This window comes from Folsomia candida, unplaced genomic scaffold (genome assembly GCF_002217175.1).
Source record: "Folsomia candida strain VU population unplaced genomic scaffold, ASM221717v1 Fcan01_Sc004, whole genome shotgun sequence".
Lineage (NCBI taxonomy): Eukaryota > Metazoa > Arthropoda > Collembola > Entomobryomorpha > Isotomidae > Folsomia > Folsomia candida.
The window spans coordinates 7,725,333-7,751,321 of record NW_019091196.1 but is presented as its reverse complement, the minus strand read 5'-3'; the positions used below and the strand labels follow the sequence as shown (position 1 = coordinate 7,751,321).

General features: G+C 39.2%; 4 protein-coding genes across 5 annotated transcripts; 3 read left to right on the top strand and 1 right to left on the bottom strand.

Moving 5' to 3' along the window:
• Positions 1-187: 187 nt before the first annotated feature.
• LOC110848365 (E3 ubiquitin-protein ligase Iruka) lies at positions 188-3,156 on the top strand. The gene is made up of 8 exons (XM_022095566.2): positions 188-555; positions 636-770; positions 840-1,003; positions 1,081-1,215; positions 1,293-1,450; positions 1,548-1,663; positions 1,734-2,025; positions 2,113-3,156. Exons 1-8 carry the CDS (start codon positions 472-474, stop codon positions 2,262-2,264), a joined length of 1,236 nt encoding a protein of 411 aa, XP_021951258.1. The 5' UTR covers positions 188-471; the 3' UTR covers positions 2,265-3,156.
• LOC118435318 lies at positions 3,033-6,611 on the bottom strand. 2 transcript variants are annotated; one of them, XR_004834698.1, is made up of 3 exons: positions 4,011-6,611; positions 3,558-3,921; positions 3,033-3,485 (listed from the first exon to the last, which is right to left on the bottom strand). XR_004834698.1 is itself a non-coding variant. In XM_035851220.1 (2 exons), the coding sequence occupies exons 1-2, from the start codon at positions 3,928-3,930 to the stop codon at positions 3,370-3,372; spliced, it is 489 nt and encodes a 162-aa protein (XP_035707113.1). In that variant the 5' UTR covers positions 3,931-6,611; the 3' UTR covers positions 3,033-3,369. The 2 variants fall into 2 exon arrangements, 1 of the variants encoding a protein (XP_035707113.1); XM_035851220.1 differs by having other exon boundaries at positions 3,558-6,611.
• A 6,693-nt stretch (positions 6,612-13,304) lies between these two features.
• On the top strand, positions 13,305-24,358 carry LOC110848863 (annexin B10). The gene is made up of 10 exons (XM_022096200.2): positions 13,305-14,432; positions 14,723-14,902; positions 17,057-17,203; positions 17,302-17,445; positions 18,043-18,099; positions 20,711-20,726; positions 21,011-21,014; positions 21,088-21,206; positions 21,284-21,334; positions 22,950-24,358. The coding sequence occupies exons 1-10, from the start codon at positions 14,415-14,417 to the stop codon at positions 23,186-23,188; spliced, it is 975 nt and encodes a 324-aa protein (XP_021951892.1). The 5' UTR covers positions 13,305-14,414; the 3' UTR covers positions 23,189-24,358.
• A 350-nt stretch (positions 24,359-24,708) lies between these two features.
• On the top strand, positions 24,709-25,905 carry LOC110849265 (L-xylulose reductase). The gene is made up of 4 exons (XM_022096667.2): positions 24,709-24,845; positions 24,913-25,165; positions 25,248-25,353; positions 25,407-25,905. The coding sequence occupies exons 1-4, from the start codon at positions 24,788-24,790 to the stop codon at positions 25,755-25,757; spliced, it is 768 nt and encodes a 255-aa protein (XP_021952359.1). The 5' UTR covers positions 24,709-24,787; the 3' UTR covers positions 25,758-25,905.
• Positions 25,906-25,989: the final 84 nt, after the last annotated feature.

Genomic DNA, 25,989 nt, shown 5'->3' with positions numbered 1-25,989 from the left:
GAATTTTCAATATCTGTGTGGATTTTGGATTTTTATTTATTTTGGTACACGTATGCCACGGTGGCAGCATGATGCCCTTATCTTATCTTTTATTTCCTCACTGCTCGATACTCGATTGCATATCAGTCGGTCTCATATCTTTATGCACAATTAATTAATTCAGCCAACTTTCCTTCATTCCCTGTCCTCTAAATTATTAATTATAGCATAAAATCTCATAATAATTGCTAATATATTCCATATATTCCGTCAATCAAGTTGGAGAAAGTGACACCGAAAATTCTGCGACGAGCGTAAACATTGAGCTGAGGTGGGAGCGGAATTCCTCAAATTTTTCATTGGCCAGTGGGCTGCGATTTATTGCAGAGGAAGGTGGAAGACGAGCAGAGAATTGGAAAACCCATCTTCATTCGTTGAACTCTATTGTTCGAAAATTTTCTGAAATTTTTGCTACTTTTCGATTTCGAAATAATGGCATCAGCTGCAACGGACTCTGTCCCACACTCCAAATTCTTTTGCTACAAGTGCAACGAAGAGATACCTCGAGTACTTGATGTGAGCTCAAGTTCAAAGTTTGCAATTTATTTAGGCATACATTTCCTTAATTTATTATTGATAATGTGTTTTGTTAACAGGATTTCACATGTCCGATATGTAAAGGCGGCTTTATTGAAGAGGTACAAGAATCTCAGAATGCAGGTAGTGGGCCAGGGTCGGACAGTGCTTCCGATGCGACCTTTGATGTCGGTGGTGGATTCGACTTTTTACAGGTGGGTGTGAATTGTTTATTTATGGCGTTCTGGTTGAAAATTAATCGATTATTATTATCTATCTGGTAGTTGCTGAGAGGATTATCCGAACCTTCAGGGGGAGGAGGTGGTGGTGGGACCTCCGTCCGATTTCAGACGGGCTCAAACCCGGCAACTTTCCAGAGGACGAGGTCAGAAGGTGCTCCATCGCCAGGAACTAACAATCCAGGATTTTCATTCGTTCTTGGTCCTACGTGAGTACTATACAGCATTTGGATAATCGATGAAATATTATAAACTGATAACTTAATTACGATTTGTTTGTTTACAGTCAAGGAAGAGGTGGTGGAACTGGACGAAGTAATCCCAATCTTGATAATCCAATGGAACATGTTTTATTCACGTTTCTCAATGACTTGATTCACGGTCTGGGTGGGGGTGCTGCAGTGGGTGGGGCAGGAGTTCCGTGAGTTTACAGACATTTAATCGATATTTGAGTGTGTAGGTGGACATTAGTAATAAATATGTTGGTTGAATTATTAGACTGTTATCGAATGTTGGAGACTACGCGTGGGGTCGTGATGGCCTTGATGCGGTCGTTACTCAGTTAATGAATCAAATGGAAGGAACCGGTCCACCCCCTCTTGCTACGGATAGAATAGACACGTTGCCGGATGTTACAATTAATCAAGATCAAGTTGGTGAGTCATTTAATGTGACTAACTATTTTTACTCATTATCGCATTAACTATTTTATAATACAATGCTAATGAATAAAATATTTATTATTTCCAATAGATCGTAAGCTACAATGTTCAGTATGCTGGGATGATTTTGGAGTAGGCGAAGTTGTTAAGAAATTAGAATGCGAACATGTTTATCATCCGGACTGCATAATTCCTTGGCTCAAACTGGTATATAATTATCTTCTTGTTGAATAAACCCCGAAATTCAATTCTAATAAGTTTATTCCCGTTGTTGTAGCACGGAACTTGCCCAATTTGTAGAAAAGATTTAACCGGACAAGTTCGTGAAGGAGAAACTGTACATGAAACCCCCTCCACCCGATTTGAACCCATGGCCGTAGACGACGAAACGAGTAGTAATCTCCATTCGAATGAATGCCCCATTGCTGCACATCGCACGCCTGCTACAGCTTCAGCACCATCATCCGCTAGGAACTATTCCTCTTCTAATGCCACCAGTAGTCCAATGTCGAATCCCGTAGTTCAATCATTGAATCAGATTTTGAATCCATTGCTATCAGGATTGGCAGGTATTTAGTCACCTTAACTTAAGGTTACATAAATTCTTAATGAAAATCTCAATAATACCTAAATATTTGTGTACTTTTTCTGTACAGGTCGCACCTCTAATAACACTTCCAATAGTACCCCACCTCCTCCTGGTCCCCATGCATCAAGTCAACCATCGACACAACCCCAACAACAACCTGGAGATCGACGTGGACCAGGTGGCCAAGGGTTTGACAACATGGATTTAGAATTCGACTGAAAGCGGGTGATCTCTAGGTCTAGAAGAACTAGGTTTACTATGAGCATCATGGAACTTGTCACCGTGGCTGTTCTATGTATGCTCTTGTACTATTTTATATTCAGTAGAGCCTTCACCTAACGGTATACAGCATACACGATATGATGCAGGCGAAAAAAAAATCAAAATTGTTTATTTCATACTTTCATATTTCTCACTCAAATAATATTCCAATCCAGAAAAGTATCCAAGTGAGAACTGAGTAATAACAAAACTGTTCCCAGTACTACATGTTTAACCACCTAGTCCAAAGTCTTGCATAAGTAACGAACGCAACCACTAAACTAACCAAACCTCTGATATATGCAACTTTTCTAAGGGGCTCACGTTCTCGTAAAAATATTTAAGATAGATATGTAAACATTCAAATAATAGAAACATCCTTCAACAATTTCGTTGCGCAGTTTGCAATTTTGTTTGTATTGCGACTGGATTTTGTAAATGTACACTTTTTTTTAAATAGTTGGTTATCGTTTCCATTATCAGCAAATCAATAAAATCAATAAATAGCTGCGTCACAAATTACTGTGAAGTTATGAGTATAATAACATGCATACATATTTGTCGAGGTTAGAGTTCAGTTGTTATGTATTATAGAGAAAAGCTTTTTCCATGATGGTTGTTACTTTTACATAGTCAATTACAATACTTGCTATCGAGTCGAATATTTAATGTCAAGAATCCCAGCCAACGCCTTTCTCTCTTTCAACACGCAAACCTTTGTTACACGGATTTCACAAGTATTTTTTAAAACCTGTCGCCTTATTTATTATTCCTTTCGTTATTATATTTGTTATTACACACACACTGCAATAAGAAATTGATGACGAAAAACATAAAAATATGTGATAGACCTTATTATATATATATTACTGAAGTATCTGTAATTTGTAATATCCATTAATTTTTGTGGGTATTACTAATAAATATGTCATTATTACGATCAATAAATTATTATCCAAGCCTATGTATACAACAGAGTTGGTAGCTCATAATAACAATAACGGTCATGATTCTTTGTACAATTTTGAGAAAGGAGCATATCGATTGTTTGAACTTTTAGTATTTATAATTTGGCAATGATGGCGTCCAAATCAGTTCTAAAAATTTTGCTAATTATGTTGTCCGCCCGACTGAGACAGGCCCAGAGTTCATGATTTGCAAATATTTGAGTGCTATCATCTGTAAATCATTCAATTCATAAAAAATAATCGATTAATTTATAGGTGTCGACTTTCCAATGTCTAAACTTACCCATTCTTCGCCTCCTCTTTTCCTGACCACCAGCCAAGCCCGCAATGACGATCGGGACAAAGAGGATGATTGATGGAATGAAGAGAAGAAAAGCCACGATGGCGATGGGAAGAAGCAAAATTGGAAAAATGATGGGACTCAATGACGCCCCCGCAGCTCCAAGCCCAGCACAAATAACGACCACTACTATTGACGCCAGAATCACAAGGGTTGTCCCCTTCTTGAGGGACTTGGATCCCAACATGACTTTGGAAATGGTGATTCTGCCCTCATCGAATTCCTCCTCTTCCTTCGAGTGGGAGTCGTGGGTATGGGGAGATGAATGCGATGACGCCACAGGGTCAGAGGGACTTTTCAAGCTATCCTGATCCATACATAAATTAGAAACATTATGAGAAAAATTATGCGTAAAAAGCAATGCTTATCAATGAGTATCATGACCACGACCCTTACAAATAGTGACCCAGCGTACGACCGATATGATGTGGTGATTCGTGCTGGTGCATAAGCTGGTCATGAAAAATTGCATTTTGCCCCTTATCCTGCGTGAAATTGTGCACTTTCACTTCAGGTGAAAGTTGATGAGGAGAAAGATTTTTTATCTGGTCTGAATTATGCAGTTGGACGATAACCAGGCCAGCAACGTCGGATGGACTTGGTCTGCCAGGCGAGTAATCAGGTTGCTGCACTTTCACTTGTTGATGTTCTTCGTTATGTCGTGGGTAATAATAATGAACATGAGTCGGCTGCTGGTGGTCATGTCCATTTTTTAGTGAAACATGATCATTCCCGTTACGATTATATGTCTCAGCACCAGGATTAAGAGCAACATGTTGGGCTAAACTCTCTTTAAGTGGTGCTATTTCCTCGTCAACGATGGGGAAAGCAAGTTCCGGTTGATGCACTTTTTCCCCATTACCAGCATAAACATCATCACTAATACCACCACTTTTTCCCTCGTTGCTAATCTCCCTCGTAATGGGGGATGATTTTTCTGCTCTGTTATGACTTTGGACATCAAAAGTGGCTTTACTATCATAATAACCACGCTTTGATGATGGCAAAGCCTGGTTGGATCCTAAACTTTGATAATTTCCAGTTTTAGGACGTCTGCTGCCAGCTCGATCCTGGGATAAAGTTTCCTTCCCCGTTTGGTGAAAATTTTGGTAGTAATTACCAAATCCATCATTCAGATTGTCATTATTCCCATTTCCACCCGCATCACTACCCGTATTATGATGCATCCCCTCTCCTCCATCGGTTTGACGTTGATTATTCGGATGGGGATTTATGGGATCAGTTTTTACATTTCGCAAAATACTGTTGGACTGGTCCGCCGCATTGTATTGAGTTTCCCTCAATTCCAAAATGTTAAAGCCCTTCATGCGTGAATTATCAGAATTGTGGTGTTTTTGCTGGGTCGTATAATCGGAGTCCTGCTGGAGAGAGAGAAAACTCATAGGAGTGTGAGGGTGATAACCATATTTTAATAGGTTTTGCATATTTTCATTCCCAGAAGAATTTATCGTCTCCACACCCACGCTGATCAACGGACTGGCATGGAAATTCGTGCCGAGCGACAGTTTTTCCATTTTCTTCATTGGTTTCACACTGGTTGTTGTTGTTGTTGTGGTCCGTTTCGCTGCCATGCTTTCACTATCTGTTTCCACCCGATTGGACCGTCTTCTTCCGACATTATGAAAATTAACGCGTCTACTTCTCCCGAATTCGGGTGGATTATTAATTGCTTTTCCTGCTGAAGAAGAAGAAGTAGAAATGTTGTTTTTGTTGTTGTTGGAAAGAAGGGGGATTGAAAAACGGATGGTGGTGGATTTATTTTCGGTATTGCTTTCTCCCCGAGAAAACAACTTATTATTTCTCTGTTTGCTTTTCACTGCGTTTCTCGTTTTTAATTTTATCCAGTCGGAGCCTGGTGAAGGGGAAGGATTCAAAGTCACATTGCTCCTCGTTGTAGGAGAAGTAAGGTCGGGTATCAATACTTCAGGGTCAGTGGTGCTGGTGGTGATTCTGCGAGGCGCAATTGATACAGAATTCACAGAATTTATGAAAATGAAAATCCACCCCAGTCTAATAAAGTATGCAGCGAAAATAGTATGCTTGCCGTTCTTTGCCTCTTTATTAAACCACATTTTCCTTCCACATACACAAATACCAATTTGATTCTGTCTGAATAAATCACAAGTTAATGAATAATTTATCCCTTCAATTTCAAATTAGAGTTAATTAAGTAAATAAAATCCCACTTTTTCACCAACTTCTTCACTCAACTGTGGATAATTTAATACTGAATGTTTCCATTAACAAATTCTGAGCGATTATAATTTTTCATGAAGCAATTTTCTGAGCCAATCATTCGACACATGTCACCCCGCATTTTGCCTGGTACACTTCCCTTTTGAGGTCATAATAAACCCCAGCCTTGTAATTTAGGAGGTTTGATACCACAATAGAAATCAGAGTTGGATTCAATCTATGTAAAATAAACCCGCAGCACAATTATCTCTGGGTACATATGTACTTACTTGTCACAAATTGCATACGTTCAAACGTTGCTCTATCGCCATAATTGGATTCTAAATCCATACCAACTCGGAGAGTCGTCTGCATATTGGAGATGTCTGAATGTGCATGCATGCTGTGTATTTAGATATATATGGGATCGTAAACCCCAATTTTCTTCACATTTATAACCCGTAGATTTTTCCTACAAGTGTACTTGACTTGATTCAGGAGGGGAAATGACAAGCATGGCAGAGTCGTTAAATCCCTGTCTATTTCTAGATGGCCAAAATATCCATGTACTTGCTGTGGAAAAAGTGTTTTAAATTGGCTTTACGATCTTTTAATGATTGTCATTGTCATTTTTTTGCAAGATTTTTGTCGGTCACTAGGTTTTCGTTAGGTTCCTGTCATCCTGTTTCCCTTGGACATGGTCGTAATTTACGGAGACATGCATTTAGGTATGGGTGCAGAAGGTATTTCTCAGCAGCAGCAGAAATAGTAAAAATGAATCGAATTTCATTTTCTATGCAATAAAATAATGTTTACTACTCGTACGTACAAATGAATCCTTAAAGAAAATAACCTTAATTTTATGAACAACAACTTGATTCAGTTTTCGGAAATAATGGAAAAACAATAAAATAAACAATTTTCCAATACAAATGTCGTCACCCATGTAGAAAGAAAATCCAATTAACTCATCGCTCAGTCAGTTAGTTACATAATACATAAAGAAATGCCCATTTTCCGTACCAATCTTGACATAAAGAAACCCGAAAGGGTAGAAGGTTAGTTGTACAAAAGCATAAATATATCCAATAATGCGATCAATCTGAAGAGCAATAAAATAACGGTGGCTAAAATCGACTCGCGTATGTAATCTTGTTTAATGCCTTTCATCCCAGTATTGAAAGGACACCAGAAAATGCCCCATATTCTGTTATGCGTCCCTTTTTATGCTGACCGTGCAATAAAAATTGAGGCTTGACGACTACAAGCCGTGGATTGAATTTTACGTATTAATGAATACATTCCGACATACATTCCAGCTTTTAGTGTCCATATAAATAAATCGAATTGAGTTAATTAAAACACGCCCTTGCACTTGACCTAATCGCGTCGCATCTGCTGTTTATTTGCTGATGTACAATTACTTAAAAGTCCAAATCACCATTTTCCACCACATTGTGTCCCAAAAAGTTATTGACTCTTCTCGATATGGAAAGGACGCGGTGATGCGGGGAGGCTTAACCAAGTGAGACAAAGATGGATCACTTGAACCGTTAATAGTCTCACCTCATATGTAGCCAACAATACGCTTTATTGTCACTTCTTTCCATCCATTTGTCTGCCCACAATTGTGCCAGAGAGAAAGAGACAATTGTTATTGGAGAGTTTAAAACTTTTGCCAGCAGGCATTTGCAGGCTTTCTCTGGGACTGAATTGATTTCGGAGATAGAGAGACGTACGTAAACGTCATTCCATGTCAAATGGGAGGACAAAGTCTCCATCCATCCAGCCATCCAGGCTTGATTTTATTTAATCGGATGACATTCATATAAGTATCGGGTGGGATTGGATATATGTTGAACGTAACAGCAGAACTTTTGAAGTTGAAGGACGAAACGAAATGCTGCTGACTCTGCACTTAAATGGCTTGAGTGGTTGCTTGGCCTCTTTCATCCGCCTTTTCGCACTCCTTTCTCTCTTTTCGCCATAGTATCAAATAAACCAAACCACAAAAGCAACCAACTAACTAGCCAACATATGGCCGACTTACTTTTATTCCGATAAAGAAAAGATGTAGCGAGACCTTTCATCCACTTCAAGTCACCCACCAGCCAGCCAGAAATTCAGGCTGTGTACATTACAACAAAGGAAATACACAAACCTAAACTGTAACCAAAAGAGAAAAGGGTTCTTTGTTGATATTGCATTTTTAATGTGCAAAGTGCAATTCCATTTCGCACAGCGGGGGGAAGGCAGAAATGCAAAACTGTTATCCTGTCCTATATATTGTGCCGTTACATATTTCTGAGAAAAGGAAAATAAGGTGAATCGTTCCCATAAATTTCGGCAAGGACGCAAATTCAATTCCGCTATGCAGTTAAATTAACCATTTATGTATACATTAATGTTGGACGAGATCTTTGGCAGGAATTCGGTTTCGTTCAAGGGAAGAAAGTTCAGAAAGTGTGAAGGCGACGGGAAGAATGCGGAAAGTTGGAGGACAGAACAGAGCAAGCAATATCTGTATTTTCTACTCTCACATTTTGTCAAGAATCCAAAAAGAAGAAATTCTCTTATTCTCCCCGAAACGAAACTCTGAACAGGTGCACATTTCACAGCGTACAAAAATACAGGAGAAGAAGAGCCTTTGATGTGTTCGGAAGTGTAGGTGGTCGAAATACTAAAACTACTAGAGTAAACTACTCCTTGAAGTTTTTCTTTTTCACAAAGCGCCTTTATCTTTCCACACCCACGACAAGTTTGTTAAAACTAAGATGAAAAATTGCAATTTCTCCTCGTTATTTTTTTCCGCGATGACTACGAGTACCTAATATTTTAGTGGACAACACAAATAGCGGTCTTCACGTAGTAAGTAATTCAGAACACGAGTCTGGCTGGGCTCTGTCTGTATATCACGAATTATGAGAAGATCACACAGCTCGTGTAAAAATCTCAAAAACTCGCTGTTTTCGTCCCGTTTTCGCAAATCGTGATAACACGACGACGACGTAGTGTCCATTCGCAAAGTTCGCACGTCAAGGCCAACCAGGAGAACTGTTTATCAAATTTCGTTTATTGCTCTCCCTCTGAACTTGAGATGAGATGAGGGACGTGATAGACTTTGGCTGATCGATTTTCATTACGGACCGTTCGACCAGACATGTTCCACTCGGGCAGAGGAGGATCAGTCACAAGGCTCAAATTACGTAGTCTAGTTTTATCAAAGGTGAACAAAATCCACCTCCACGCTTTAAACAATGTCCGGAAGGTGTTGTATAATGTAAACGTTGTACGAATGACGCAATGAAATGAAAGGGTTCTTTTAATCAAAAAGTTTTAAAGTCTATCCATTTCATGACATTTCGCACTAATGATGTTCAAAAAAGTGTAAAAAAGAAGAAGAAATGTTTCCACTAGAATTATCCAGTAGAAAAAAAGTTTTAATTTGTGTAAAAATTCTGTCCTGTAAAAGAACTCGTTTCTGACAATGAATTCAATTTCATGTAGGTTTTTTTCTGGATGAAAAAAATGAAATATTATAAAAGTCTGGATGCTGAGAAGTAATATGTTACACGTCCGTACCTACATATAGCCGAAGGGAGATAAATGTATGACCTTTTAACAGTTTTAGTCCCATTTTCATCATGCATAGCACGCCAAAGTTCTTCTTTTTTGAGGTCAGTCCACACTAATTTAACCGCTCTCTCCATTACACCTCCTCCGCAAGTAAAGCCAACAATTTGGCCCCGTTCCTGGATTTGAAACACGTTTTCCGTGAAATGCGATGTAAGTAAAGTAATGAAATGTGAGAATTGCTTGGCACTCTGATAAATACTGCGTCTTATCTGTGCAAAAAGGTCTTCCAAAACCTTTTTCGCTAAAAAAAATCGTCTTAAACCTTTCAAGTAGAAAGTAAGTAAACTCAAATAAAAATTTAGCAGACTTTTACATATGCCCAGAATCACTCGCCATTCATCCATTCTAAAGACAACGGGATGAGTACATACTTGTGGTCAAACCATTGTCAATTTCCTGCCCACGGTTTTAGCATATAAAACACTATTAAAACATTTACTTCAAAGAGAACCAAGTTCTTTAGTGGTCTGGTGGCTGCTTTCTCTATTAAACCCTCATCCCAAAAACGGCATAGATAGTCAAGCTAACAGAGAGCAAGAGCACTCACAACATTTGCGTGACTTTCTCTCCCCACGGAATATACGGGCCAGTTCTTGGTTTAGTCAATGTTTTCCATGCGTCTTGCCCTTGCCCTATGCCGATTGTCCCTCATACCCATATGTCACCCAGACCCATATGTCGTCCCATGGAATGGCATGTAACTCTATCTCGAGAGGGAATTCGAGACAATGAAAACAACTGGGTCGTATGTAATGGATTGAAAGTTGAAATGTCAAAAGTTAAGAGCTTGTCCCATTTCTAAATCTGCAAGAAGAACTTCTCCCCTCAAAACTTATCCCATTTGTCCAGAAACTTATTTAATTGACTGCTGATTGGACCAATTACATTTTTACTGGTGGTAAAGTAATTATTGTGGCCGAGGAAAGATTAATTATTATTACATTTACTCTTTTTTTTTATCTCCCACCATTCCAATTTGCTACAGAGTAATCATGCCGAGGCTAAATTGTGTAACACTAAATATTGCATCCCATCCCACCCATCGCAAATCGCACAACAAATCGAGCCCGGATTTTTCCCCTGTACAAAAAAACTCGTCCTGTCGGTTTTGAATTGGTGAGAAAGCTTTCTCCTGTTTTTGTCCAATCTTTCTTATGCAACTGCATACCTTCCCCCTCCAGCAGTTGGAGCCTCAAATGGATAAATTCCATGTCACGGATATGGACAGGATGTAGTTGGAGATTTGCCCTGGAAGAAGTGAAAGTAAGCCTGCTGTACTGGATATACGCCCAGTTATATAATTATAATAAATGAAATGAAAGCTCCCAGTAGTAGTGAGTGAAGGGAAAAGCATTCCCAGTTTAATGGACGGAACTCCTCATATACAGTCAGTCTCGTGTGTATGTATTTATTATACTCTCACACCAGTATTTATCCCATCAACCTTTTTGTTTTGTTCATCCGACCCAAAAAAGTAGGAGAAAGAGTGGAAAAGAAAAAATGCCTAGGACTTTCTCTCCCCGTCCAAAAAACATGAATAGAATAAGAGCCTTCACTTCAGTCCTGTGCTGTGAGGGGAAGAAGATTGAATTAAAAATGTTGCATCCATTCAGTTAATTCTGCACATTTCTCCTTCTCCTCCAAAGCCATTCTCTTCTTTTATAGACTTGAATACATAAGTGAATGGATTCGCCAACCATGAAAACAAAGGTTTATTATTGAGCCTTGAACCCTTCTCAGGCGTGAAAGGACGACCATTATCTGCTGACAATTCAGTTTGTTGCTGAAGTGAATAGCGCATAAAAATCAAGTTTGGATGGATGACCCTCCTCTTCCTTGTATGTGGCCCAACTTTCACCAACTTTATTTATTCCAATATGCCACACCAAACGAGAAAATTTTCTTTTCACACAGAAATCACTCATTGGTGTGACCAGGTTACAAAATGGGAGGCAAATTACTGTTTTTCACTAATGTATTCATGCCTGTCGTCTCGCCCAGAAGCAACTTTATTCCGAGGTGGCACTAACTTAATGACATGGCGACATTAAAGAATGTCTCTCTCTTCTGGTGACTTAATTACCAACCGAGTCAAGATTGAACGATGGCAATGAAAGCAAAGGACCCTGCCCACACTTTTACTTTCACTCGCCATCCATCCATCCTCAGCTTTTACTTGCGTACTTAAATGGCTTGTATGCTATTAGTTAGATACGAACGATTGGTCCCATAGCACTCACCACCGATTCGACGTCTAAATTAAACCGGTGCCAATCTGTGACCTATATTTATTAGCCTTCCATTTCTCTCTGATCACAAGAGAACAAAGTGTTCACCTGTGTTATATACTTTCTCTCTTAACGGGAAACGTGATCCCCTCAACGTTTGCCTTTTACATAGTAATTAATTGCTTTTCGTGTCCCCTTTGGATGTTTTCGTCAAGACGAAGGACGTTTTCTTCTTGAAGTCAATATGAGACAAGATTCTTCCCATTCCGGAGAAAAGTTGTCTTCTTTCAACTTTTTTTCAATTAATTCGATGTTAGCATAAAATAATGAAACTGGTCGAGATTCCCCAAACTTGACACACGTCTCTTCTTCCACATGAAGTAAAACCACATAAACACAGACATGTATGTATGCATGTAGAACTTTGAAAGTTTAATTTAATGGGGGAGAAAGTAATATAATACGTCTGCCATAAAATGACATATTACGACGACGGACCACAGAAAAGGGATAATGATTACGGACAGAAATAGTTTTGTGCATACGTAAACTTATTACGGAGGAGGAGGAATGTCAACTATAAAGTCAAGCCGTATGTACATATCTCTCATCTTCTTCTTCTCCTCCTACCAAATGGATCCTAGTGCATGGATGGATGAGTAAACTTGGTCGGATTTAAGCAGACTTGCATAAACTTGAGAGCCGGAGAGATGAATAGAATAGGACAGGTAAGTACGTATATGTACATAAGTAGACCGAAAGGGCGTATGTATGTAGTGCAGAACATATACATATTGTTAAGATACAAGTTTAGTGGGAGGAAGACGAAGGTTAGTATTTATTGTATTAGAATAACGGCCCAGACCACGACAAAGGGCCAAATGGAGGACGAACTTCATACCTTAGTTGCATTTATTCATGGACTTTCTCCACAACGACGTTATGAAGGAAAATCTCTCTCTCTCTCCCCTTTACGAAACTTGTGCAAGAAAGTCTATCAATCCTTGTGGCGAATTCATTTTAATGTGACACACACCCCAAAACCACTAAAAGACGAGTAAGAAGCATAATATCCAGGCCGGGTTAGCAGTAATGACGACCCAGCCGTCGGAGCATATCGCACACTGCGGAAATTGTGACATGCAGGAAGTACTGATGCAATCTGTTCTCATTAAAGAATATTCATACTCCTCCGCAAAGCTACATAGAATCATAACCGTTACGTTATATCTTTCCGCGTCTCGTTATGTAAATTTAATCCCACACCGGAACAACACCTCTCCCTGAGAAAAATATAGAACAACACACTTTAGCCGAGTGGATTTCCCACCTACATTTTTAATAATTTATGAACGATCCTGACAAAAAATGTGGGTCTTCTTTTGTCAGAATCTGTAAAGTTTGAGTTTATATTTCATCTGAGAGAAGAGGACAGAGAGAGAATAAGCAGGTAGGCATAAGGCAAATCCTTCCCTATTTCGTGGCCCAAGCCAAGCTTTCCCCGGGTTTCGTTCGTAGCCCTACATCCATATTTACATGCAGGGTGGTCTGGTCTGGCCTGATGTGGATGGAAAGCAGGCAGTCGACTCCTCTCTCTCTTCTGCGGATAAAAGTGGAAGGCATCTTCATTTTCTTTCTCCAGTCGCTCTGCACCACCTCCACATTCACGACCGCGAGTACGAGAACCAGTTCGATTTTTCTCTCTCCAAAAACCAAAACGAATTCTGCACCGCACATTTCTCCCGTTGCTCTCCTGCTCTCACAACAAACCCATTTTATTCAGGCAGTCAGTACTCTGGGGAAAGTTGCAAGGGCAAGAGTGAAAGTACGGCTTGGCACGGGGCCAATATTTCTGGGGGAGAGCTAGCTGCTGTTATCTCACATGATCTCTTCTTCTTCGTGTCCTTCTCCTTGAATTCATTCGATCACAACAAATGTTTGTCTGCTCTTGTTACGAAATCTCTTTTCTGTCAACTGCAGCAGGAGGTGGTTAAGTAGTTAAGTTTTTCTTGTCCGGAGAAAAAAATACGGAACCACGTGAAGAAAAGTAATCAGCAAGAAATTTGGGTAAAATTACGTACACAAAACCTCTTCGGATTTCAAAACCATCTGCGACTGAATTACGGCACGAATCAACCTCTGATTGTGACATTAATAAATGTTTTTCATTTCACGTGCCGACTTTGCCAAATTATTTATTGCTCCTGTTCAAATTATCATATAAAGTGGACACTTGAATAAATTGAGCAACACGGTGATACCACGAGAGAGTGAAGCACAAGTAGTACTGCATTTCTCTATTCGCCCATTCAGTCGGAACAAGAACAACAACAAATGAGGCCAATGCAAAACAAAGAGGAGAACATTTCTGCTCGTAGCGAGACAAGATAGTCATTCTCATTATTCGACGAGGACTTTACTGCAGAGAGGAAGGCAGGCATATTTCCCAGTGGACAGAGATACCCGTATCATCATTTCCTTCCGTCAGACGAGAAGACTTTCTCCATTTGACTTTCTCGCCCAGGATAATTCTGAAAAGTACTGTTTATGAGGATTATAAGTGTCAAAACTGAAACTAAATTACGCCAAAATTACAAAATATACTAAACGACTCGAAAACTAACTAAAATACCAGATTTTAATTGAGCTTCTCGACATTATTATCGCTCGAGTTTATTTAAAACTATAATATAAATTGGACACGAAGAAAAGGAGCTTGTGACAGCTTTCAACTTTAACAATGGGGTCCTACCTGAAGGTGAGCAATGTTAAAAAAATTTCTGTCATTACTTCAGAAAAAAACTGGCTCAAATTGAAAATAAATTTTCGAGACGGAATCAGTCCGATTTTTACCGAGATTTTAAAAGTCAAGTGTGTTTATCGGTACGAAAGATAAACAGGTTTTCAAGGTTTGTTATTGTCGTCGTCAGAGTGGAAAAGAAACTCGGCAGAGATGAAAGAATTCCGTTGTTGTTCCTCTCCTTTTTCCCACTTTCTTTGTTCTTTATAATATTTCCCGAATTTTAAAATGAAACTTTTTCCTTACAGTCACCAACCTTGTTTCCGTATGACAACTTCAATTCTCAAGATGACGCCCGGCAGCTCACGGTCGCTCTGCAGATGAAAGATTCGAGTCGCGATGCAGCCACTATTATACACATTTTGTGTCGAAGATCTTCTTCCCAGCGACAGGAGATCATTAATTCGTACAAGGAACAAACCATGCGGGTACACAAGTTCAAATTCTTATTATAATAATAAAATATCCACCAAGATATGAGGTCCTGTCGGTGCATGAATTTATGGTGAAAACAGGAGACACATGTTACACATAGATATTACGTGCGTATTAGCATATTCCCAAACCCACCTGCATAATATTTCCCCAGGTATATTTTACGTGACAAAGTGCACAGACACTCGAGGAATGTACGTTTTTGCTAAAAAGTTATAACTCGTAGCGGGGAGAAAGCTGTAAAAACTGGTGAAAATTGAGCCAAACTCACAACCACTCCACTCACAATCAGTCTCACTTCGCTTCACGTCGAGTGACATTTCCATATCGGACAGAATCGCACTTCTTTCGCCCAAGGCGGCAGGTGTAGAGACATTCTATATCAAATTCTTTATTTCCGTTATTTTCTATTATCCTAAAAATATATAAAATCCTGTCTTGTGTTCTTTTTTTGCAAAAAAAATTGGAACCACTTTTTTTCGCCCGAAGTGGGCCCTGCAATTGGCAGATTTATAAATTATGTGAACCAAAAAGCAGACAATGAGTTCTTTTTTTACAAAGAACTTACTTATTATTAGATGGACAGCATTTCTTTGATTTCCTTCAATCATTCGATTTACATTTCTTATTCGGACCATGTCAACCGTACCAGGTTTTCCCATTCAGGGCAATGGTTCGGTCTCTGCCCTTCCTTTCCTTTGTGTTCAGCCCGAATAGAAAAAAAATTCACCCAGATTCTCCGGAAGGAGAAATCCTACAATAAAAGTTTCATTCCTGCTCAAGATTCAGGAAGGAATAAGCTAAAGGGCTTAGTCTGTGCCAATCGCAAATCGCATCTCAATCACGACACCCATATCTCACCACCTCCCACCCATCACCACCCTTCTTCCACCCACACATTCCTGGAAAACGAGAATCAGCGCAAGACCTCGCTTTATTCATATCCAAAACGATTTCCAACAAATAAAGAAATCTCCTCTCTCTCTAAATATATGCGAAGATTCTCCACCATGGAATTTAGATTTTGAAGGAACCGTAATCCATCTCAAATCCCACACATCTCTCATTTCCTCGCAAATTCAATCCTATTGTGTCATCCTGGACGTGATGGGATGTGAGTGTGTGGTTCTTAGCAGATGAGAGACACACGGATCAGACAGATCAGTTCAATTTATACATGAGTTTTCCGTATGCATGTGAAACTCATAGAGATTGATCATCGCACTTCAAACTCATGCATGTTGCAGAGCATTTTCTAAATCTCTAGGGCCCAAAACATAGGCCGCCGCCTCCTCCTCCTCATCGTCGTCGTGGATTTACTTCCTTCTGCACAATTGCTTTCATTCGATAAGGGCTTGTTTGTGAGGGGGTCGAGGAAATGTGATGATGCAATTAGATTATTGCTTTCTCTCTTCTCCTCTTTCTTCTTCTCGACAAGGTTTGAGTTTCTGACCAAAATTTTAGATTCTGCTCGAGTACGCTCCAACCAATCCAATCCAATCCACTCATCCATCCATCACCTACATTTCTGGGGGTTCGATAGAGACATATTTGGACCACAAGTCAGTCAATTCAACGGAACCTATCTGACTGAATCTAATGAATAAACTCGTTATTTAATGGAGGTCGTGCAAGGTGGGAGGGAGGGAAAAGTGTTGGTTGGTTGGTTAGCTAGTTGTAGTCATGCATGTATGTACCATCAGCCAACATTGTTTACATAAACACACTTTACAACCAGCTAACCGTCCATCCACGATTTGCTGAAGTAACAAAGTTATTTTGTTCTCAACTTTCTCCAGGACATGTTCCTCGCGAGTGTGGGTTAACCGACTCAGCAACCCACACCCACGTTGAAACCACTTTTCAATTACATGAATTGGTACTTGATCACGGTAAAAGGGCTGAGAACTGGAATTCAAAATTATTGCAATTAATGTTCCCCCCTGGAGCAGTAGAGAAAACAATTTAATTATTAACGGGACATACAAAGTGCAATTGGTCAGGAAAAGCCTATGGTTCCAGCAACCAGGTCAATAAATTATGAGATGAAATGAATGTCCCCGTATAGTCGCAAAATTTTATGCAGTCGTTCCTCTCTCCTTTGTGACCAAGCTTACTTAATTCAGACGACCATTACATAATTCCAGGATTTATACCAAGACGCGAAATCCTCGCTGAGTGGAAAGTTCTCCAAAGTGATCCGCAGTTTGCTGAGGGCTCCATTTGAATATTTGGCGTCTGATATCAAGAAGGCGATGGCAGGGCTGGGGACGGACGAGGATTGCCTCACCGAGGTTTGTACAATATTCTCCTATTTACGCCCACAACCCACTCACCACAAATTAATTAGGTGCCAATTAAATTGGAGCGTTTCACAATTTTCTCTCTCCAGGTGCTGTGTTCCCGATCGAATGACAAGATCCAATTGATCACCCTGGCATTTCACAATCGGTATGGACGGACTATTCAGGAAGAATTGGAGGACGAGTACAAAATCTCGTCAGAGTACAAAGAACTTCTCGGAATGCTTTTGAGCGTGAGCAATTAATTAATTAATTAATAATTACCTTTGAAATTGGAGTAAACTTTCAGCCAGGTTAGTTAGGACATACGTATGTACGTGCTTTACTTCCATCTTCCTAAGTAGAAAGTACGTCGAATTTGTGTTTCGTATGCCATGAGGATTTCACTTTCTAGAATCATCCCATCTCTTGAATACTTACCGTCTCATTTTAGTTTATTAATTAATGTTTCTGGGAGAAGAAGCCCATTACAATATTTCAGATTATTCCACCAACACGGAATGAATTTATCTTACATACTAATGACTTTTCCAAAATTGAACAACAAAGCTCATTACTATTTTCTGTACAAGATACAAATTTTAAGCAAGCTAATTTCGCTCCACTGATTTCTCCAAATTAATCTTGTTTGTCCAAATGTCCAAATGATTGGCACACCTGGAACTTCCCTTAGATGAAAAATGATGATGAGATGAAAGGATGAAAAGAAGACGAGATATGATGCATACAGACGACATAACTAGCTTATTCTCACTGCATTATTCTCAATGCCGTTACCTCCAAACTCCATCAATCTTCTGAATATTGCATCACTTTTGATGTGATTGTAGGGAATAAGGGACGAAAAGCGACCTCCAGACCCAGAAAAGGCGAGGAAACGTGCGGAGGTAAAGACCTACTGCCCTAAACCTACAACCCCCACCTGGCTTCGGCCGGGTGGGTTTTTTTTTTGCCCCGTTTACACGCGACTTATTGAGACTGCGCTTTTACCACAAATTTTCTGTAAATACGAAACATATAAATGGATAATTGAATATATTGTTTATCTGCCTTTAAATTCATTTTAGTTTTTGAGATATGGCGCAATGTTCAAAATTAATTAAAATACAAACGTTCAGAAGTAAACAATTTTCACGCTACATGCTACATTTGGAATGAAAATAGTGAAAAAATAGACTTTTCAGCAGTTTTACTGCAAAACTTGAAGGTTAACTCCTCCTCCTCCGCGTCAGATCCCAGATGTTTTGTCGTCTATGATGTGTTTTCTTATTCCTTATTTTCATGCGCGTCGAATCAAATTGGCGTAACTATATGGGACGTTCTTAGAAGCCTGCCTGGTGTACACGTCTGGAAAGACTTCCTTAACTACCTTCCCGAAGATAGTGTCGACTAGAAAATTTCTTTGTGGGCATTTCCTGTACACAGTCCCGACTGCAATCCTGTCCTGTACGGCCACGTCCCCAATAATAAAGGTCTTCTTTAGCCATATGCGAGCACGAATGACATGACAAGTCGGCCGAATTTGATAGTTTTCCTGGTTTGCAGATTTTTCTTGATCCCATAACTTCCATTCACTTCGTTCTTCTTCTGAGAGAACATCCTGGTGTATGTTCCATGGAATTGGCTGTTCTCCTGCATTATTTGTGTTAGCAGTATATTCTGTAGTTTTCGGACCCCTGTAGTACAGACTAAAATGCGCAATTGAACTAATGACGAACATTGGGAAGGGAATCCTTTGTTGAAATTCAAGCACAGTTGGCACTATTGGCTGTAGATTCGAATTTTGGACCAATGCTCCAATAACTTCATTTGCATATTTTTTTAATTTATGGAAACAGGGTTCTGAAGAGACAACACACACCGAATCCAATAAAGCTATAAAACAAAAAGAAAATAAACTTGTATAATATGTTTTACAACATCTGAAGCAAGAATTCTACGAACTTACTCCGAATGCCCATTCTGAGAGAGGTGCCACTTTTTATACCAGATGAATACAAAGGTAGAGCTTCGGCATCCGAGGCGAGGTAGTCAAATGTTCCATTTGTAAGGAAATACCTAGCGGAGAAAAAACGAACATTGAGAATTAACTTTTCGACAGAATTACGAGTATACAAACCTTATGCCGCATCCTCGGTCTCCGCGGTCATCTTCCTCCAAATCTTCTGCAAGATTCATTCTTCTTACATCCTGTGCAGACGACTCAACTGTTGATAGCATTGAAGATAGTCCTACCAACAAATGCCCATTAAGCTTCTTGTCCGCGTCACGGAGAGGGACCCAATATAGTTTATGTGCTGATAATTAAACAGTTTACTTTAAAATATTAATCATTTTTAATTATTTATTATACAAACTCCGCATACCAGGTTTATCTGCCTCCCCATTGTAGTAGAAGAGGTATCCAGTCCCTTCCGGTTTCATCAGAAGTTCCGCGCCCGGCTAAATATCAAACAAAAACTCCAGTTAAAAATGGAGTCATCTTAGAATATAGGGATTTATTTGTTTAATAAATATGGGTGTAACTTTAAGTCCGTCAGCATGGTTTAATTAGGTATACTTACTTTTAATTTTTTTCTATTGGCATCACCAGCTGTGTCCGTAGACGATCTCTTATCAGGTTGCCTTCGGGATCCTGAAGGTTGTGATGAAAGGGAGAAATCGCTCAACTGGTCCTCCATTACATCCATCCCGCTTGTGACATCTGGAACGTCGATTTGACGGGAGCTCGATGCAGCACCACGTCCTCTCGTTTTCTCCAGTGGTTTTGTAGAACTTTCATCCTCGTCACTTGACTAAAAAACACAAACAAGCAAACAATTAAATAAATAGACAAGAATGATAATATGCATAACATGAATTCGAACTCAGACACACACAGGTATACATGATTTATAATTTATTTATAATTTATAAATAAGTTTGACCAAGTGTCTGCCTGATGAAGCTTACAGTGTGTAAACGACAGCTCGTGTTCATTTTTGAATAAATCAAGTTATATCCTCGTAATACCGCTAAACAGATGTCTAATTACTATAATTTATATTTACTTACCGCTTCGGTTGTCTTCGGTCTTCTTCCTCTTCCACGACCAGTCATGATCTCTTGTCTGCAGGTTGATGAGATATTTTGCGTGGTGAGAGAGTTGATCAGGAATCATTTGATTCAGGATTCTGAAACGTGAGAGAGAGTTGCGAGTGATGAAGACTGACTGAAGTGAGAGCAGTTTTATTCAGTGAGAGCAGTTGGAGAGCGGACGTCCTAGCTCCACTAGAGAGTGGAGCCGCTCCATTGTCTTCCCTCCATTTTTCCCTCCACTTTGCACCGATTGGCTGTTGCTCAAAACTCAGCAATTCTCTCCCTCCACATCCAAAACTCAACCCAAACATTGCATGGCGAGATTCCTTTATAACCCTTTTTTACTTTCTAAAAAAGTTGTTAACTAAATTGTGTAAGTAATATGTAACGTGTGTGATATGTGTTATATGTGGTGCGGAGACTCTTTTCGTTGCGGGTGAGCACTTTTATTCCTACTTTCACCACTTTCTCCTTCCTTCTTCCTCCCTTGACAGTTCATCTTCTTTTCCCCATCACGAATCATTTCCTGTATTATTCAAATCGCAAAAATTGTGTTATGAATAACATTTCGTTCGATAAAAAGTAATCCATATGCTGTCGCAAATCTTGCCCTTTTCGACAAATGTTTTCCTCCTTTCCCTTCCACTTTCGGCATAAAATATGCAGGATGAAATCTCAAAATATGTTTATGTATGGATTTTTCTTCTTATTTTTTTGCAGAGAGGTAAGCACCGTTATTTCCGTGTACTTATTTTTTTCCATCACTTTTTTCCTATCTTGATCTTAACGGGGTACAGAAACGCCTGGTCAACCGAGAGAAAGATCTTCATGCGATTACTTACTCACGAGCCGGTCGAACAGCTTCGCGTTATTTTTGACGAATATCGAAGAATGTCTGGCCAATCGATGCAAGAAGGTTGGTTTTTAAAAAATATCTCATTTTTTCCTCAATAAATGGGTAACTCTAGATAATTTGCAATTTTTGAATTTCAGCCATTCAAACTGAATTTTCTGGAGATTTGCGCAACGCCATGTTGACGATTGGTATGTCTGTTTACATTTTATATTATAGAATCCTATAAATTCCACCCGTTCCAACTTCGGAGACAGATCAAGGCGAAGGAGGAGAAAGTAAATAAGGAGATTGCCCACATGGGAGAAGATTGATGACGCTGGGAATCGTGTGTGTTAATGACTTTAGTTTAGAGAGGATCGGCACTATTTGCCCGTAAATTTAGACTTTTATTAAATACGATTCAACAGAAATCCTTGGTACATACTTAATAGCCCTGTGTGGTATGTAACCTCCTGTGTACATACAAGTTTGCACAAGGGATAACAAAACAACACGGCTGCCTCGTTTCGTTATAGTGAATTTATTAACACGACAATCTAATGCGAGACTGGCACACGATGCAATGCAATCAATAAACCAAAAGCATAGACATTTGCCATTTTCGCTTTCTCCTGCTCTACTAGATAGATAGCTGGGAATTCGTTCATGCGATAACGTAGTTCCGTCCGCCGCCCATCTCTCTGCCTGTCCGTGTGATAAGGATATTTCGGTATGACGAGGATGCAAAATCTTACTGCAAACAAGGACTACTTATCCGTCCACTACTTACTTTGCAGCTGGATGTTTATATCGAGTAATAAATTTCGGGTGCAGTGTTTGTTTGCACACAAAACCAACACTAGGAATTTATATACTGCATCCAGAGTGGTTTAATTGCTACCCGAGAAGGCATCAATTTTCCGCATTGATGACCACTCTCAATGCAAACAGCATATTATTTAGTTTACGACGGGGCGTATTGCAACAGAATTATGACACCCAATTTTTTATAAGCTACACACAAATCACCTTCCTGTCCCAGTTTATAAAAAGCCTGAGACTAAAAGAAAGCTTATTAGGAATAAAATCCACATTGTATCGACACCACCCATCTCAATTGATGATGACTTAAAAGAGGTCACGTACATAAAGGAGCAGCGCGATCTTGTCAATGTCAGTGGCTGCGAGGAATGATTTATTTCCCAGAATTGTGCTGACTCCTACAAGCTTATTTTTTGCTACTTTCTTGTTGTGGATCATCTTTTGCTACACACGGAAGGGGAAAAGTAGGAGAGAAAGTTTGTATTTTTCTTTATCATCATCATCATCATATCCCACAGAAAAGGAGGACAGCTCTCTTTGTGGGTTGGTTTTGCGGTGGGAAAATACATGCAATTCATTGATATTTTTCCCACAAGAACACGTCCTCGGAAAGAAAGTCTAGTGTTCTAAATCCACGGCACGATGGGAGCGACTTTGTTGTTTGGCTCGGGAAATAATAATATATCACCGTTTCTTGGAAATTTATGGGAATAGCTTTCCCAACAGGAGGATGGCATGGCAAAGAGTAGGAGATGGGAGCTTAGGATTAGCTTATGGATATGGTCGGCATGCATGCATGTCGACTTGGCGTGTTGATCCCACGATGAAGATCTCTGCAGGTGAGGTGGGAGTGAAAGTCATCGATTTTCAATTGAGCTGAGATAATAAGTTGTCTCTTCGTCCTTCTTCTGTACACATTTTACTTTCACATTTCCGGTCGGTTGAGCAAGAAATCGGGTCCCCATGCAAATTTATTTTAAACTTGATTATCTCATTTTCCAGTGAAAAGCGCCATCAACAGGGCGCAGTACTACGCTGAAAAATTGGAATCTGCTATGAAAGGTCTTCGTTTCGATGATGACACAATAATCCGGATTATTGTATCGCGCTGTGAGATTGATCTCGACGAAATCAAAGGCGAATATCTCAAGATCTACCACAAGACACTTTATCACTCTATTCAAACCAGGATCAGTGGCGATTACCGGACTGCCATGCTGGCTTTGATAGGAACTCCGTAAAGAAAAAAATATGTTACGAAAACAAACTAAAAATTGTTACCCTTTTAAAAGAAAAACTCCAAATTGTATGCTCCTTCTTTGATGATAAGATATACATAAAAAAATCTATGTAAATAGCATGTAACCAGTCATTTCATTATATTGATGCGTAAATCGATTTTTAATGACATCTCTCTCTCTCTCTCTCCAAACTCTACCAATGTTCAAAATCAAATTACTAAAAGTATGTATCTACATAAAAATATGCAGAGGTTTTTGACGAGTAGTCATCACCATCATCACGAAAAAATTACTTGCGTCGACCTTTTGCTCACTTAAACTTTTCCGTGCGAATATTGATTTTATCTTTATCTAACCTGTACTGCATGCTATTTCGATTTAATGAGTGCCATGAAAAAAAATTGGGCAAATCCTTATTTACGTAACGTAACAAAGAATGAAGAGTTTTACCAACTCGACCGACTCGACTCTTAACCATTTGAGACCCGTACTGTACCTTATTACCAAAATACACGTTCTATGTAATCGTAAGTATATCCGTGTAGCTGTAGCTGCTAAATAACGAAGTAAATTAGGTTTGGCAACTTTACAGAGTTGAATAGATTTGTGTTTTCTACCCGACTTTCTCTCTCGCTCGAGTAGGTTTAGAAGAATGGAAAATAAATTATGTTCAACCCTTTGGCAAGGCCTGGGTCCATTTTTAATGACCGTAATTACATAAATATGGATGTACTTAAATACTACTGGAGACTTTTACCTTGATGCCAAAATATTGTCAACTTTTTCGTCTCTAACAAAAAAAATCTAAATGTTACATGGTGCTTAAAAAATTGCTGTCCCATACAAACAAAGTAAATGATATAAGTTTGGTGGAAATTTATGTTTATAGTCAGCTTTTTAAAATTTTATGTATTAATTAGTTGAATATGTAAGAATAATTGTGCTGTTATATACATACATTCCGAAATTTTATCCTCTGTTAAACTAATATTAACAAGATTTTGCTGGACTCCGGACCATATATATTCCCAAGTGAAAATAGACTAGAAATGTGTTTGTCTAACCAATGTGCGCAATGTGAACCTAACACAAGATACCCGTCATTATCGTTAACTACTTAATGATTATTGTGAAACTTAATAAATCAACAAAAACGAGACAAAAAATTAAGTTTTTTGCACTTTGTTATATATCGATTTTTGCAGGTGCATGCACCTTATTCATGTTATCGAATGAAGCAGCAGGGTCAGAGATAACAAGTTCATGGAGTTGAGAGAGGAAAGGCAATCTGGTTATTGTCACTCGACATAAAAAAAACATGAATGCTATTCATGCATCAATGGCCACATGAGACATCGTTGATCATGTTTTATTGAATAATGGTTCAATTATTGTTTTAATTAATTTCATTCGCATAATTCATGCCATCAATTTGAACTTTGAATCTGCTAAAAAATATGATGAAATTTTGGCAAATGTTACACTGTCAACTGTCCTGTGAGAATATAAAGTGAGTCAGTAATCACTGGAATCTCTTTAAATCTCATTTACGAAAAGAGCTCAACGAAGAGTGATATTATAGTAAAAAAAATTGCAAAAATGTCTTTCGAACAGTCATTTAATGGAAAATCTGTGCTTATTACTGGAGCAGGAAAGGGTAAGTAGATAAATAACAGAGATAATTTTGCATCATTTTGCATAACTTGCATTTCATTTTTGACCAGGCATTGGGAGAGCCCTTGCTCTCAAACTGTCTCAAATCGGTGCTAAAGTATTCGCCCTCTCAAGAACAGAATCTGACCTCCAATCCTTAGTCAACGAGAGTCCCTCCATTATTCCCATATCGGTCGACTTGCAGGATTGGGACGCTACGAAGAAAGCCGTACAATCCTGCGGAGTTTTGGACGTTGTCCTCAACGTCGCCGGGGTAGGTCACGAAGAGCCATTTTTGGAAATTACGCCAACAATATTTGACGAGTTAGTGGCAATATTCAAGTCATAATTTCAACTTAGATATTTATGAAATTTAAGAAATTCGTCTAATCATCTCATTTTTAAGGATAATAAATATAAATCTAAAAGCCGTCGTTAACGTGTCTCAAACCGCTGCTCAAGGAATGATTAAAGCCGGACGAGGAGGCAGCATAGTCAACATTTCGTCACGGGTAAGTAAACCCTTGAAATAAACATGGCAAGATTTTAAATCCATACGATTCAGATGGCCCACCGAGCCTTCAAGGACTGCAGCATCTACTCCACTTCTAAAGCTGCCGTTGACCAGTTAACAAAATCCATGTGTCTCGAACTTGGCCAACATTCTATTCGTGTCAATTCCATTAATTTGGGCGGTGTTTGGACTCCCATGTGGGCCACGACTTTCACTTCCGGTGGATCTGGGAGGCAAAATTATGATGAATATGCGGCCCGAGTGGTGCAAAGGATACCGGCAGGGAAGCCATTTATTCCGATGGAAGATGTCGTCAATACCGTATTATTTACTGCTTCAGACTGTACTTCCATGCTCACCGGGGCCAATATAGCACTGGATGGTGGTTACACGGTGACATAATATATTTAGTACACGATCTTAAATTTGTGAATATTTGAGCCCCACTTAAAAAAATAAGAGTTTTTAAAATGTTTATGACTTTACGTTTATGATACTCAAAATCGATAACAGTATGAATAAAATAAGCAATTTGGTGCAGCGATAAAAAGATATGAAGGTGCATATACAAATATGTAGCAGGTAAACTGGTACACGTATAAGCATATGCATTTTAATGGAGCTACCGACTGGG